Source organism: Tyto alba, unplaced genomic scaffold (assembly GCF_018691265.1).
Source record: "Tyto alba isolate M040663 unplaced genomic scaffold, T.alba_DEE_v4.0 Super-Scaffold_1000006, whole genome shotgun sequence".
Classification (NCBI taxonomy): Eukaryota; Metazoa; Chordata; class Aves; order Strigiformes; family Tytonidae; genus Tyto; species Tyto alba.
In genome coordinates, this window is record NW_024881272.1 from 7,722,320 (window position 1) to 7,737,812 (window position 15,493).

At 39.4% G+C, this 15,493-nt stretch overlaps 1 protein-coding gene across 9 annotated transcripts in view; it reads left to right on the forward strand.

Moving 5' to 3' along the window:
* The window catches only part of DNM3 (dynamin 3), a 186,643-nt gene that overhangs the window by 153,965 nt on the left and 17,185 nt on the right, over positions 1–15,493 (forward strand). For all 9 annotated transcript variants that reach the window (XM_042804531.1, XM_042804487.1, XM_042804492.1 and 6 more), the window contains 3 exons: positions 7,610–7,774; positions 12,246–12,472; positions 13,124–13,360. In XM_042804531.1, the coding sequence (XP_042660465.1) occupies positions 7,610–7,774; positions 12,246–12,472; positions 13,124–13,360 (629 nt within the window). The remainder of the gene's footprint in view (positions 1–7,609; positions 7,775–12,245; positions 12,473–13,123; positions 13,361–15,493) is intronic.

The window sequence follows — 15,493 nt, forward strand, 5'->3', positions numbered from 1 at the left end:
CTCCTGTATTCAAATTGCTTTAAACCAGGCTGGTGAATATTGAAAAGTTACCATCGCAGTTGGAAGAAATGAACGGGCACCATGGAATTAGGTGTTCAGTATGGGATCTAAGAAAAACAAAATTGTGATTTTTATTCTTATTCTGGGTGCCTCCCTATAAAACGACCACATTTTGTGAAAAACATGCAATTCCTGTATTATACACGTAGACATGTGAAGTCACAAGCTATGCTTTAAATGTGTAATCTTGGACAATGTCTTTTCCAAGATTTGCCTTCACCAAGCCACTGTCCATGCACTGACCATGCACTTGCCCCATTTTAATCTCATAAAGTAAGACAATTCCTTGTCCCTAATGGAGTCCTTCAGCCGAGTCTTGTGCACTGTTGCTGGAATAAGGAAAGTTTTGTTCGTGACCCTCTCTTGCATGGTTACTGCTACATAAAAGTCCTCAATAATGATCAGTTCTGCCAACATTTATTCTAAGAATGGATTTGGTAAGGAGGTAAGTAGCAGAGATGAAAGGCAAGGTGTTATTGCAATCTTCGTGATGACTCTAATACTTCTCTGATCAGCATCATGGATGACTAATTCTCCTATTTTCATTGTCTTTGGTAGAAGCTCCAAGACATCTAGTTGTTTTCCTTCTTAGGGGAACTGCATGCCACAGCCAGTAGCTTTAATTCTTTAATCCTCAGATGTCCGGTTGATGCCTCCACACACTGATATCTCCTTTCTCAGCAAATGATCCTGTTCCCTCCACAATTAATGTCCACTGCTGGATCAGGCTGTTGTCTCTGGAATGGTGTTTCATGCATTTGGTAACAAACGCACACTAAATTTCAGCCTGAACATCATCTGGGCTAATCGTTGCACTTTGAGTCTTCATCATTATGACTTTAATTCCAGGGTAACTCACTACTATTTGAGACTTCCCAATATCCATTAGCCTCCTTCTACACTGAAATAATGGCTAATATCACGCCAGTAGTATCTCACATCCTAGACTTTTTTTCTAATGTTCTCTTATAAATATGGGGCACTTCATGTGTTGTTATGACAAGGAAATTCTTTGACTGAAAAGATTGCAAATTCCGAAGTAGTATTTGTTTTATAAACAAAGGTGCTGTTTTCCTTATGCCAGCCTCTTTCTGCTTTTGCTTGTCCAGCAGTCTGTTCTGAAAGGCATGAAGCAGCTGTTGGCCCCGAATCAAAACTTGCAGTGCGGGGAGGGTTATGTAAAAGTCCTTTGTGTGAGATGTACATGGCAGCAAATGGTGAAATTGGAGTACAGATTCTTTGAGGGAAATGGCTATTCATGCCAATGTTTTATTTTTTACTTGATTTTTGCATAGAACAAAAAGAAAAGTAGAAGATACTGTAGTTGGTTGTTTTTCTTTTTTTTTTTTTTATTGTATTTTCAGAAACACTTTCTTTGTTGCAGTGTTGTGGACTTGTAATTTCATGCTGCTTTGCGCCCAGTATCACCCGCTGGATGAAAGGGCTGCAAGAAGTTGTATAGTTTTCCCTCTGTCTCAGGGCAGGATCTCTGTACCTAGTCTGTTTATGAGAGATGTTGGTCTAATCTTTGGAGGAGAATCTGCAGCTCTCCTAGTCCATCTATTTCTGTGCTTCACTGTTCTTACCATATAACGCTTTCCAAATATTTGTTTGACATATTTTCTTATCCACAAAGACACTCATCTCTCTCCTTTCACAGGTGGTTTCTTTTGAACTCATCAGTCCCAATTGATCTTATTTTTTCCTTTGGGGTAGTATTTTACAGAGCCCTGAACATCATCATCAACAATTTCCTCTGAAAACTCTCAAAATGTGCCACAATTTTCTGGCAGTGTGATAACCACAATTGGATGCACCATTCTTGTACTGATTTCATAATAGCAAGACATTGTTGACTAATATTCTGTTTATATTGCACTGTAGACACAGTTCCTTTTCTGCTGAACTGCTTCTTAAGTGGCCATTCTCATGCTGTATGTTTATAACTGATTTATTCCTGCCCAATTCAAATATTTCCTATTCATAATGAATTTAATCTAGATTTTTAAACTGTTTCTCCAGATCATTGTGAAATCTGGTCCTGTCATCTAACATATTCACATCCCCTTCCAGTTTCTTCTCATCTGTGAATGTAATAAGCACAGGCTAAAATCCACCATCCTGAGTATTAAGGCATTAATAAGTACATTTAAAAATACAGTCCAAATGAAAGTCCCCTTTATAGAGTTTTCCAGTTTGACAGTGAGCCACTGACAACTTTTCTATGGAAATGAGCATCCAACCAGTAGCGGCAGAGAGAGCACACTTCCATTAGTGAAGATGTCACCTGAGATTGTGTCAACAAGCTTTACTGAAGTCTGAAATAATAGCATCTAATGTTAGTACCTTACCCATAAGATCTGAATCCTGCTCTAAAAGGAGATTGGATTGATTTGACGTGATTAGTTGTCAACCTGTTAAGAACTATAAGACAAAAGTAGCTCCAAATGTGTTGGAGTGCTGGAAATACATTATTCCTTTCTGTCTCATAGTTCTAAATCAGCTTCTTGATTGAAGAGGGCAGGGAGAAAGCCTAACGTAGGTTTTGAATGTTTGAGATCGTTAAAGCTATGTAAATATCTGGGGAGCAGCATGTCGATTCAGCAGAAGGTTTTAGCTAATGGTCTATTATACAATGTCTGTAACCACAAAGAAGAATCTAAGTAGGCAATTGTTTAAACTAATCCAGAGAGTTAAATACTCTTGAATCAAATTGAGCTAGGCTATATCTTTCTTCTGCATGGGTATGAAGTGAGAGAGATTGTGTGTGCAAGGGAAAGCCGGATCATAACCTCTGCTTAGAGCATTTCAAGGCTGCTACTGAAAGCATAGTAGCTGAAAGGGGCAGCCTGTGAGTGGATCAGTAAAGGCGACAGCAGTACAAAGTCAGGAGATGCTGAAAGCATGGAAGAGAGTGGCAAAGTCACCCTCTGTGAGAGAAAAGGACAGCTTCCAAGCTACCCGGGAAATGTTCTTTTTCTGCTGCTTGCTTTGTTGTAAATACACAAAAGTAATGTATTGTCATTTACTTGTGGTTCCTTCCAGTAAGAAAACCTCACTGTGTGAAGCCATCATGCGGTTTCAACAGTCCTCTGGCAAAAGGCACGCTATGTACAGCTGAGAGTATGTTAGCTAAATTATATACACAGCATCAGACTGCAGTGAAGAGAGAATATTAAGAATCAGTTGTAAAGATTTAGGAAAAGGCAGGGGAGTTTTGGACAACTGCAACGTGCTGAGTGTTCGTGCATTAAAGAAAAACCTTACTTGGACAGGAATAGATGGAATAGATAAAATAGATTATATATTCCACAGCTGTGAATTAAAATATAAATAAAGTCTAGAGGGAATAATTAATTTTCAGGTGGTGGTTGTTGTTATGAACTTGCATCTGTAAATGAAAGACATGAAAGCAACTTTTAAATGATTGGTTTCTCACTGCAGCCATGGACTTATTTTTTAGCATACAGACCATTACTTTGCTGCTGCTTTGACTTTTACCCTTTAGTCAGTCACCTTCCAGTCTGCTTCCTCTCAATCATTTTTAATAGAATGCCTTTGATTACAGAAAATTGGTTGATACACTGCTCTAATGAAAATGCTAGACAAATGCTCCTTCTTGGAACTGACATCAGGAATGTTATACAAGACATTCTTAAATATGCTGGCAGCTGCCCTGAATGTAATGAAATCATGGAAATTAGAAGTATTACACTCTCTGTGTGGCCAGCTCAGGACTGTTTTCAGTATGTTAACCCAGTTTTGCTGTGAATTTAAAAAGGAATCACTTTTCCTGAATTTTTCTTGGGATATTCTTCAGTATGCTTATAATTCCCATAGTCAGGAAAATTATCCTTATATTCTGAGGTACTATTCTATTTTTGGGGGGGGTGTGCACACATGTCTACATACCTTTGTACCACACTAAATCATTCCTTTTGCAGCAGAGAGTTTACAGTCTTCAGAAGACCGATAACTTTTCTGGGAGAAATACGTGTAGGGTGAAATCCTATTACCACTGCAGCCAGCAGTAAAATACCCACAAGCTTAAGTAGTCTGGATTTCACATGCAGTTTTTAGCCTTTTCTTGTGTGACACTTTAATTAATCCTCATCTTCTGTACTAAGAATGTAGTATCTGAATGCAGGTAAGGTGCAACAGTGGCAGTGATGCATCCTTTGTGCTTCACTAGCACCCTTCCATGCAAGGATCACAAGGCAGCTTATGAAAGACAGGTGAGACCTGCTGCAGAGCATAAGGAATAGATATTATTTTAATTCTTCTAAAGTGCAGAGCAGGTAGAAGGGAAGGACCTTATCTCTGTGGCAATGTGTATGTGTATATAAATGGAAGCACCATCCTGACTTCCATGTTACTTTCCTTTCGTCCATGTTTTTTTCACCTATTGCTTCTCTGTAGATTTGGTGTATTTTCATCAGATATTAAGAATTTGAGTTTTTCAAGATAAGTCTAATCTTCTTTACCTGTTTTTTAGCACTCTAGATTGTTCCGTAGTTTCTTTGTCGGGGGCTTACAAAAGTTTCTACACTAATTGCAGTTGTGCTCGTTTGAAGTAATAATATTCCATTCCTCTCAATTACACAGCAGTGTATTAATAGCAGTATTAAGCAAGAGTCATCTGAACAAAACTTAGCCCAGATTCATATGCTGTCGCTTAACACTTGCTGTTGGAAATAGCAAGTTCTGGCTTGCGCATGAGGAGCGCTGGAGGGGGACCGTGGCTGCCTTGGCTGTTGGCAAAGGAGGCGCAGAAACCTGTTTCCACCTTCTTGGTTCTCCTTTTCCATCCAGCACAAACGTTCTGTTCAACAGCCATCAGAGAGATGTGAGGGTTTTCTTACGTATTCAGGTTTTGGTTTATTTATTGCAACAGACTTGCAAGAGCCTTTCTAGAATGCAGAGTGGCAGGGACTTGGGCTGCGGGGTGGCTTGCGCTGAAGCTAGAGTCACCAGGGTGCTCAGTGAGAAAACCAGACATTTTTTAAGGATGTTATGGAGATGGAATAGGGCATCTACATCACTTCTGCCTTGTTGTGATGCCCAGCTTTACCAGGCAACTTCACTCTCAGATGCTGCTGTTGGCACAATGCAGAGACAGCTTAAAAACAATGCCTGATAACGCTTGTAGGTGTACTGTATAGCATGGAAATCTGTTAGAAGCAGATTTCCATGTGCATGATGCGATGCAAACAAGATGGTTTCTGGCATGAAAAGCCTTCAGTTGAGACATCAAATCATTAAGAATGCTATGGCCAGAAGCTTTTGTAATAAATTACTGTAAACTCATGAAAGATTGATCTTTCCTGATTTTAGAGAAAATAAATCAACAGTATGAAGTCAGCTCTATTACAGTTTCAAAAAAGAGACAGGCTCCTGAAGTATTATCCACTTTCTGTAAATATCACCTATGAGCCTGTATATAAAAGGTTAAATGTTTGCAGACTATTACCCTTTGCCTTAAAGATCAGAGACAAATTACTATTTTTACTTTACATTCTCTTGATGAGGATAATGATAAACATCTGTCACTTTGCTGCTTAGCCAGCTAAGAATCTTATTGCAATCTGTAATTTAAACAGTGAAGAAAAAAAGGAAAAAAAAAAAAACATGATAAAGCTGCACTTTATATAGACAGCAAAGAAGAAAAGAAAGAGAGTAGAAGTCAAATGCAGGGGAACAGGGAAGGGGGAACTTTCGATCTGCAGTTACTTGGCTCAAATCTATGGATATATGATAGATATATGATTTTCCACTTATTTGGTATTTTATGGGTAAAATTACAGTTAGTTTCTTTTCAGACATGGAGGCTAAGGAAAATACTCAATCTGCATGCTCTGACTTTTTGGCACACGCAGATTATTAACAAAATTATTAAGGTTTATAAGGTAGTGTGTCTAGTGGTGTTACAGAACTGAAAACACTATTTTCATTAAGAGTTCTTTCAGTGTCCTTGACAGTCCCAAGATTATTAGGAAGCACTGCTAATTATCTTTCAAGTCCATAGATTAGCTGGTTTTCCAGTAATTCCTTTGTAATTAAGAACAATCTGAGCTTCTGAAACTTCTTTTATAAACATTTAGTATTGTTTCTAAATGGTATATTGGATCTTATTTCTTAATAAAACTGTAACGTAACAGCTCAAACCATCGCATTTCATTTAGACTGGACTGACCTAACCGTAGTTTACAAGGAGCAAATACGAAGCGGTCTACCTGCTAATGCTGCATGAGCAGAAGCAGACCCTGGGTTAGGAGATGAAATTGGGGTCTCTCTGGCCCAGCAAGAATGGTTTTTACGCAGGGAGAAGCCTCCTTGGTGTTTGCATATCTAGCTCTAATGGTCTTTTGCTAATGGATTAGCTACTGATTTCAACTGCTCTGGGAATCTGTAAAGCACTAGTGATGTGCAAATTTTAGCTAAATGCTATATTGTAAATGGAGTTGTGCTGACAGGAGTTTGGCTGGTATATAACTAGTTCACGTGGCTGGGTTATTCACTTTTTTGCAAGTATTTTCTATTTCTTCATGTTATGCTTCTATGCACCAACAGAACACTTTTAGATTTTATAGTTCATGTTAATATGGCTTTGGTGGTCATTTTCAGGGAGAAGTATTATATGACAGTTTGGGGAAAGAACATTGTTCTTTGTACTTCTCAGGTTGAAATTCCATTCTTTTGGCATCTCAGAAAGCAGTTTGATTTTTGCCAAAAGGCTACTATCCTTTTTTTAGGTTTTCTTATATTTATACAGGCCAGACTGAAGGAAAGTACATACCTTTTAGCTTCCAGTTAAAGTTGCTGGTATTTTCTTTAATTAGGTCAGCTGTTTACATACAAAGAAGTTGTTTTATGTCCAATGAAAAAGAGACCTCTAATATAAAATCCAGCCTATGTTATGCTGAGCCTTGAGCACTGGAACCAATGATGCTTTTGGTATTATCCTTCATAAATCCTTTGTTTATATAGGTGCTATTCACATATAACAAGTTTGAGGCTAAAGTGAGGAATTTATCACAACTGAGTCGGTCTTAAATAACAAGGATGTTTTTTACCCTTAGGAGGGTAAAACTCAAAATCCAGATTTATGATGCTGCTTTCTTGAATGGGTTAAGCTGGCTGAATCTGAATGGTAAAAGCTTTGATAATAAGTATTGCAATAAGTGACTTGAGATAATTTCTTGGAGTTTCATTTACCACCACACATCTTCGTCTGAAAACTTTCTTTAATACAAAATTACAAATTTGTGTGGAAATATATAATGTACTTTGTGAAAAAGGTCTTGCATCTCATATTGCATTAACCTCCAAAAGTCCAGATTTCATGACATTAAACACTAATGTTAAACAGGCTGGTACTTCCTATTTTAACCTCCAGACATTCTTTGTATCAGTTGCATTGCAGGATTACTACAGTGTAAGTCCAGGCTTTTTCCCCAATGTATTTCCAGTTTACTGCAGTCTGAAAGACTTGACTTCTCTCTCTTTTTTTTTTTTTTTTTTTTTTTTTTCCCCCCCTCCCTCTCTGTAGACTGAAAATGAGGAGAATGGCCAAGCAGACAATTTTTCAATGGACCCCCAGTTGGAGAGACAGGTGGAGACTATTCGAAATCTTGTGGACTCCTACATGTCTATTATCAACAAATGTATCCGAGATTTGATACCAAAAACAATCATGCATCTTATGATCAATAATGTAAGTAACAGCCAGGGTTCTAAATTATTTTAACATGTCTGTCAAATCTCTTGCGCTCATACAAACACACCTCTTGAATAGAGCAGCAACAACAGCATGTGCTGAAGAGAAGAACACGCTCCCATAAATGCCACACTCCTAGACAAAATATTACAGTCTTCTGGAGTAGTAGGAAGTTCTGCAGCCTTCTGAAAGGCTGGCATACTGCCTTGAGTGCTTACTCCAAAATGCTAAAGATTTAATTAATTTACATCTTCATCAGAATATGTTATTATTTAAAGGTAAATCAAGGATCTTTTTCTTTCTTTCTTTCTTTTGATATAAGAGACAAAGGGAGTTGGAAGCTCCATCTACGCAGTCTGTGAGAGTATCAGAGCCGAGCTGTGCTGCTTTGATTTTCAATCTGCACCCTTTTGTCATGATTTCTTAAAGCAGTTCTTATTTTATTTGGGTTTCTTTATGTTTTCAGGTTAGCATTTTCAAGGAATAAATCTAGAAGCCTTGGACACTTGTTTAGATAAGCAGATGTGGTTGGCTGACTTACTGCGTGTGTCTGTCTGAGACCTGAAGATTATTTGGTTAAAGAAATGGCTTTGAGATACCATTGTTTTTCCACTGCACTAGGATCTCAGCCTTCACCTCCTGGCAGAGGTCTGAATGGACCTTGTTGAAAACTAAGCTGAATATTAGTGCCACTGCTGCCGTATATATTAATAATGGAGTGCACAGTTCCTGTTAGTTATGGGTAGCACCTTTTCTGTTAGGTCATCAAACCAATCCGTTTTTACAAATACAATATGCTATAAGGAAAATCTGGTCAGGAAGTAGCATTTACTTTTGACTCAGAATCACCTCTAGCCTTAGTCCGATGGATTTCATTAACCCTGTGGAATTTGTGTTGCACTTAAGGGTTAGGTGGTTGGACAAGAAATTTCAATGAGATTTCCTGGTACATATAATACAATCAGAATTTTTGCATGAGACAAGATATTCCACTAGCTTCTTTAGGTTTAGGGGTGTCAGGCTCCAAATAATGCTGAAGTCACAGGTGAGTTTTTAACAAAAGAGGATGGGAACAATGGAACTGTCCTTTTTTTTTCCTGAAATCAGACATGCTCTCAAATTTATAGGGTGAGCATGTTGCCTCTGCTCTTCCCAGATCACATCTAGCAACTTGCTCCTTCAACTTAGCACAGCTTCAGTGCCTTTGGAAAGGGCTGGTTTTTACCTCTCATTTCATAAGCTGCAGGGTTCGGTGAGCAGTTTCTTTTGAAAGTTTACGTGAAATTTTCTGCCACTCACCTCCTCATATGGAATAGTTTAAGGGTCTCTGAAGTGCATGCTTTACTCAGAAGTAGAATACTATAAGATTTTATACTTTTGATCTCATCAGCTGTTACATTGGTAAAGTCTGCCATGCTGGCTGACCATAGCACACAGAAACAACCTACTTACAACATTGTCTACCTTTCAGTTGACCTCATAGTCCATAGCTGTGTTTGGACTTGCTAACGAGCTAAGACCTCCACCTCAATCCTAGAATTTTAATTTGTGGCAAAGAACAGAAACTTTATAAGGACTGTGAAGATTGAGATGAAAAACATTAACATACTTGTTTCTGTGCAGCATAGGCAATAAAATACCATATTAAAAATAGCTAAAGTATCAATTTTTAAAAATCAGTTCTATTAAAAAGAGAAAGAAATGCTTGACTTGAGACTGCTGAGGCACGCCAAAAAGTTGGGCAAAGTCCTTGAAAGCAGTGGAGCTATGATGGAAGGTGGGTCCTGTTAAGTAATGTGTGTGTTCCTTGGAGTCTTTGGAAGTCCAACCCATCCACCAGGAGTTAAGTGAAAACACCCTCCTTCCCCCTTAATGAGCATATTCTGTACTGTCTGCTGCCCCATCATGTTGCCTCCAAAACTCTGGAAACAAATCGATCCCAAGGAGTTTGTTTCCATGACAATTGTAACCTCCCAAGTCCTCTTAGAACGTCTTTCCACTTTGTGGGCCTGTAAATGAACATTTATAATTCAAGGGAAGTATCAGATTCAGATTCAGTGTACAGAAAATAATTAGATGCTTTCCCTAAGCATATTTTGAGGCCTAAGCCTAGATTGTTGTATTCCAAATGCATCCCTTATTCTTCCCTTAGGGTGGATGTTGATTACCTTAAAAGAAAATACATTTACCACACAGAACTGCATTGAGTTACCATTAGCAATTCAAACATGCACAAACAAAATGCACATTTCAGAATTTGTATTTCATGGTGCCTAGGTATCGCAGATTATACAAGAGGGGTAGTCTTACAGTAGACAATGTATACTCCATAAGCAGTGCTGATATTAATCTCAGGTGAATAGAAAAACTCCAAAGTACTTGTTACGACGAAATTTAAGGTTAAGCAATGGATTGTGTTTGCGTTTGGGAGAGTGATGTATGTTGTAGTCTGCCTGCTGATGAATGATGTTGCAAGCCCACCTTACCCCACTGCAGAGTGACAGGGCAGGCTTTGTGGCACTGGCATTTCGGATGCTTGCTGTGGTTCAGCTTTGACTGCAGGTCTGATGACTGTGAAGGAAAATGTTTTCAGCCATTCCTGTGAGTCTGTTTTCTAGAAAGGAGCAAAGGTGTGAGCAAGTGTCACTTTCCCTTCCTTTTCCATGCTGGAGAAAGTGGCTATTGTGGAAGATCTTCCTCTGTGAAGTACAGTGCAATCTGATTGCAGAAAGCAGGAGGTTGATCCAAGAACCATCCTTAACACAGCAGTCTTCCCCATCCAGAAGAGTTCAGGGAGTTACTTGAGTCTCATGCTAGTGGCAGACAGGGATCTCTCATGGTAATTGTCACAGGCTGATTTTTTTCAAACAGATATTTGTGGTTTAACAATGCCTTTACAATCAGCTCTGGCCTTAATCTAATTTTAGGACGACAACGACTTCTTTTTTTGAAGTGATGCCATTAAAAAGCTCATTTCATCGAGTAGAATGTGATGCTGCTTAACTGTGATATCTGTTTTTAATGTGGAGGTTTTGGCAATCATGAGGAAAGTAGTATACTCTGGCTCTTGATCAGTACCATCTACTGGAAAACAGCATGAGACTCATGGAAAGTTTTTGCAGGCTTTGCTAAGAATTTGTGCATCTCCTGTCATACGTGAATGGGAAATGACAGCCAAGCCCAGGCAATATGGTTTTGTTTCCCTGTAAGGTCTGTCCTGGCCTTCTTTTCATTGCTAGGTGACCATAAAGGGTCCCATGGCGGTGCAGTTTGACTGCTCTTACTGACCTTGTCTGAACAGAAACATTGCCTAAGTATGTCAGGATTTAAGTCAATGTTGCTAAACTAGCACAAACCTATGTGCAAACAGAGCCCAGGTTTACGTAATCAGAATCTTGGGAATGCACTATCATTGGTATCTCCAACTCAAAAAAGCTTTATAGAGCAAAAAGCCAGGTGACAAATATATCAGAACAGCAACACAAGTTTCAAATGCAAGGATTTTAGTAGGTCAGCAGCTGGTCTATTTACCACAGTCTTATTTAATCAGAGTACCTCTAGCTTTTTATCTCTCTTAATGTGGCCCAGGTTTCCATAACCAGGGCAGGCATAGCAGGAAATCAATGTAGTAAATTAGATTACTTGGAGACTTCTCCCTTCAGTTTGAATGCATGTGGATGGGATATTTAGAAGCTGACTAAGCTGTTGGAGATCAAAGACACTATCTACAGTAGGGTAAATTGTTGCTAAGAAATTAATCGACAGAGATGTTATAAATCCTGAAAATTCCCATTCCCGGGTGAATTTAGTACTTGATGGTATTCCTAGTGTCTGCCATTTACTTCTCAGTCAACCACTTAGAATGAGACCAAAATCCCAGCTGACTCCTGGGAACTGTTGGGAAGCCTGTTTGAAATGAACTGTAAACACAGGTGTCACCTTAGAGCTGTAGACCAGTATTAACTCCAACCATGTCCAATGTTTCAAAGACAGACCAAAAAAGGCCACAGTGCGTTGTGGAGAGGCTGCACAAAACCATCTTATTCTCACACGTGAATTGTTGTCTCAGAATGTGACTTCGTAATTGCATTAAGCCCATCTGTGTGCAGGCAGTTGCTAAAAGGTCCAGTCCATCCTTTTCCAGCTGCTCTGCCCAGCTCCATGTGCCAGCCTTTCCTTGGCCAACAGATAGACATCAGGCTGCTGCACCACCAGCTCAATCAGAGTTCAGGATTTTTCAGTCCCTGATCTGACCTAACAAAAACTGCATGACCAGTAGAATTGATGTAAGGTAGCAGGAAAACCAGATTAAACTGAGATATGTCTGTCTTTTGGTTCCATGGATCCCATACTGTATTTGTTCAGTATTGTATTTTCAATAGAGTAAGGGGTTTTTTGTTTAATTGTTTGGTGGCTTGTTTTTTGGTTGTTTTGGTTTTGTTTTGTTTTTTTTTGTCTGATTAAATAGGTAAAAGAATTTATCAACGCAGAGCTCTTGGCTCACTTGTATTCTTCTGAGGACCAAAACACTCTAATGGAGGAGTCAGCTGAACAGGCGCAGAGGCGAGATGAAATGCTTCGCATGTACCAAGCACTAAAGGAAGCCCTGGCAATCATTGGTGATATTAGCACTAGCACTGTCTCGACGCCTGCACCCCCTCCTGTAGATGACTCTTGGCTTCAGCAGGCCCGCAGGTAAGGATGCTCAAATTTGTATTGAAATTTAGGAGAGGTAGACATTATTAGCACCGGTAACTCCCTCCCTGCATGCCTTTTTGGGTAAATACTCCTCCAGGTCTTTAATGACATTTGTGAGGGAGATCAAAACATTTTCCCACATATGCATATTCTATAGATATGTATGTGAACACCAGACAGGATATTTGCCTTGTAGAAGACCATCCAGTGGATTTATAGCTTGTCTGATGCTTCAGATAGCAGCTGCTTCTGTCACCCCAGTTGTGCACCCACAAGGCCTCTTTTGGCAACCTGTTATAATAATTCAGCATCTCATGCTTCACGTCCTAGAAAATCCACTTAAAAGAACATTATTAAAACTGTAATATTAAAATCCATTACATTTACCTCTTTGCTTGTATGTTTATTTCTGACTATCATAAGGCATGCTGTTTGTGGGAAAGGTAAGTGTGAGACTTAAATATATGTGATGCTCTGACACTGACAGTAAAGGAAAATGCCAAGAAACAGCAATTGTCATAGGCATAAAAAAGATTTTAATTTGTTTAAAAATAATAAAATACAATAAAATTTAAAAAACAACGAACCAAACAAAAACCAAACCCCAAAACCCCACCTGAACTTTTTAATTCTCTGTTATTTCACTAGATCACCTCCTCCAAGCCCCTCAACTCAGAGGAGGCCTACATTAAACAATCCTCCCACCAGACCTTTATCTGGCCGAGGACCTGCTCCTGCAATCCCATCTCCAGGCCCTCAGTCAGGGGCCCCCCCGGTCCCATTCCGCCCAGGACCACTGCCTCCATTTCCAAGTGGTGGTGAAGCCCTTGGAGGACCTCCCCAGGTTCCCTCTCGACCAACCCGGGCTCCTCCCAGCGTCCCAAGGTAAGATGTCCAATCTTCCTGGTGGCGGGCATGGTTCTCTCTCTCTAGCATAACAGACAGATTCTGCACTGTGTTGGAAAGTCGAGCAGTGTCATTGAGTAAGTCTTGTAACAAAGCCAAATTGGCCATTCCCTGCAGACAGTCAAAGGCATCTTGAGGAACCACTTTTTAGCACAAATACAACCTTTTGAAAAGATAGGAAGCTTTTTCAAGAAAAAAAAAATCCAGTCAGTTTGAAGACACTAGACTTTCTTACATTCAGAACCCCTGTTCTGGTTGTGTTGTACCCACGTACAGGTTCACACAGAGAGAGGTCATCTACCCCTCCCATCTACCGGAATAGGGGCAGGGGTACAACTCCTCACTTCTACCATTCTGAGTCGTCACCAGAGGAAGTAATGGCTCTCCTGGAAGAGAGCAAGAACAATCCTTGTAGAACCAGTGGAACAAACTGATAGGAGTCTGATTTTTATTCCACAAGGCAAATAATTTACAGCCACTTGAAAACAGTCCATAGCTGTCTAACAGTGTAGGTCATATGGTACAAAACAATTAGTTACGGAACAGGATTTTCATGACCACTCATTTTCTTTCCTTCCCTTCCCAGGGCTTAGCATTTATCAGTACTTTTTAAAGTAGATTTGCATATTTTATAATTTTTTGTGGCATTAACTGCTTTTTTATATAAGTTACATGAATAAAATGTCCTTAATATTTATTTTCACAATGACATAATATATGTAATCACTCGTGTGTATATATGAAAGCCTCTGATTCCAAGGGTTTTGGTTACTTCCTAAATTATGACAGGCGTGGGCAGATTAGGCAATGTTGGAACAAAGGGGTTTATCCATTTTTAATAAATTAACTGTTACATTAAAATTATTCACAGTTAGTAAAAAAATGCCAGTTAAATTGAAACAAAAAGAAAATTTGCACATTTTCAATTTTAGAACTGGTAATTGAGAAGAGAACCTCTTTTAAATAGGTGAGATCTGTTCTAGCTGTCAGTAACTTACATTTGAAGCTTAGTTTCTAACATAATTATCCTTTAAACATGAAGAATAAATAAATTAGGTATATCAAAAGAATTAAGTATTTTTATATATTTGCTATGAAATGGCGTTGTTGCATCAGTGCCCAACCCTAAGAAGCACTCTTTCATCTTAGTGGGTATCCCATAGCTTGCAGTAGGGCCACTGGGGGGAAACCTAGAATTGCCTTTTGGGGTACTAAACTTCGCGCTGAAAGGGAAGAAGTCCACGCAGCATCCCCTCGCTGGGAGAGCCTGGGACGGAGCTGAAGGGCACTGGCCCCAGTGTTTCCCCTGTGCCATCAGAGGATAAATCATGTACTGGATATAGAAATGAGGTCCAGTGTTTTGTCAGTTGTACTACTGGAGAGAACCATAGCTCCCTGGCGTCTCTCACCTTGCCTTGCAAATGAGCATGTCTCTTTTGTCCTGCCTGGCTGTGATTTTGCATGAACATTGCTTTCCTGAGGTGGCTTGCCAAGAGCTTGTCTGATGATAATCTTTTTGATGCTAAAGTGATAGGTGGGATGGAGACCAGAAAGGAATTTTCTAGCACACAAAAAACACTTGGGTAAGCATCCCGCGAACAACTCAATTTGGGACTGCCACTGGTGACATGTGAAGCTGTGGCTGATAAAGGAGGTCAGTGTTTTTAAAATGCTGTAGCTGGATATATAATTGAATGTACAACTGCCTGACATTTTTGTGGAAAAAATATCTGCAATACACATCTTCTGGACTGGATCCTAGATGTTTTTTATAGAGCTATGAAAGCCTCAGACATTACAAAAAAAAAATCTCAGCTGCTTAGGAATGAAGGGAGGGTTTGCCATTTTGCTGAAACTTCAGGTTTCTCCTGCTGACTAAACTCCGAGAGAGGAAATCCCAGGGAAGGGGCTGCAGGGGAAATCACCTGAGGGGGACAGTGTGGCTGGCCTCTGCGCCTATTAAACGTTTCTTTTGAGCCCTGGAATTTCTGCTACGCTTGGTCTGGTTTTAATAACAGCCTTTGCAGGATCATAGGAAATTGACTCAGAAAATGGGTCTGAGATATTAAAAGGGAAAAAAAAATAGTTTTGAGGAAGAGTTCTTGTGGAAAC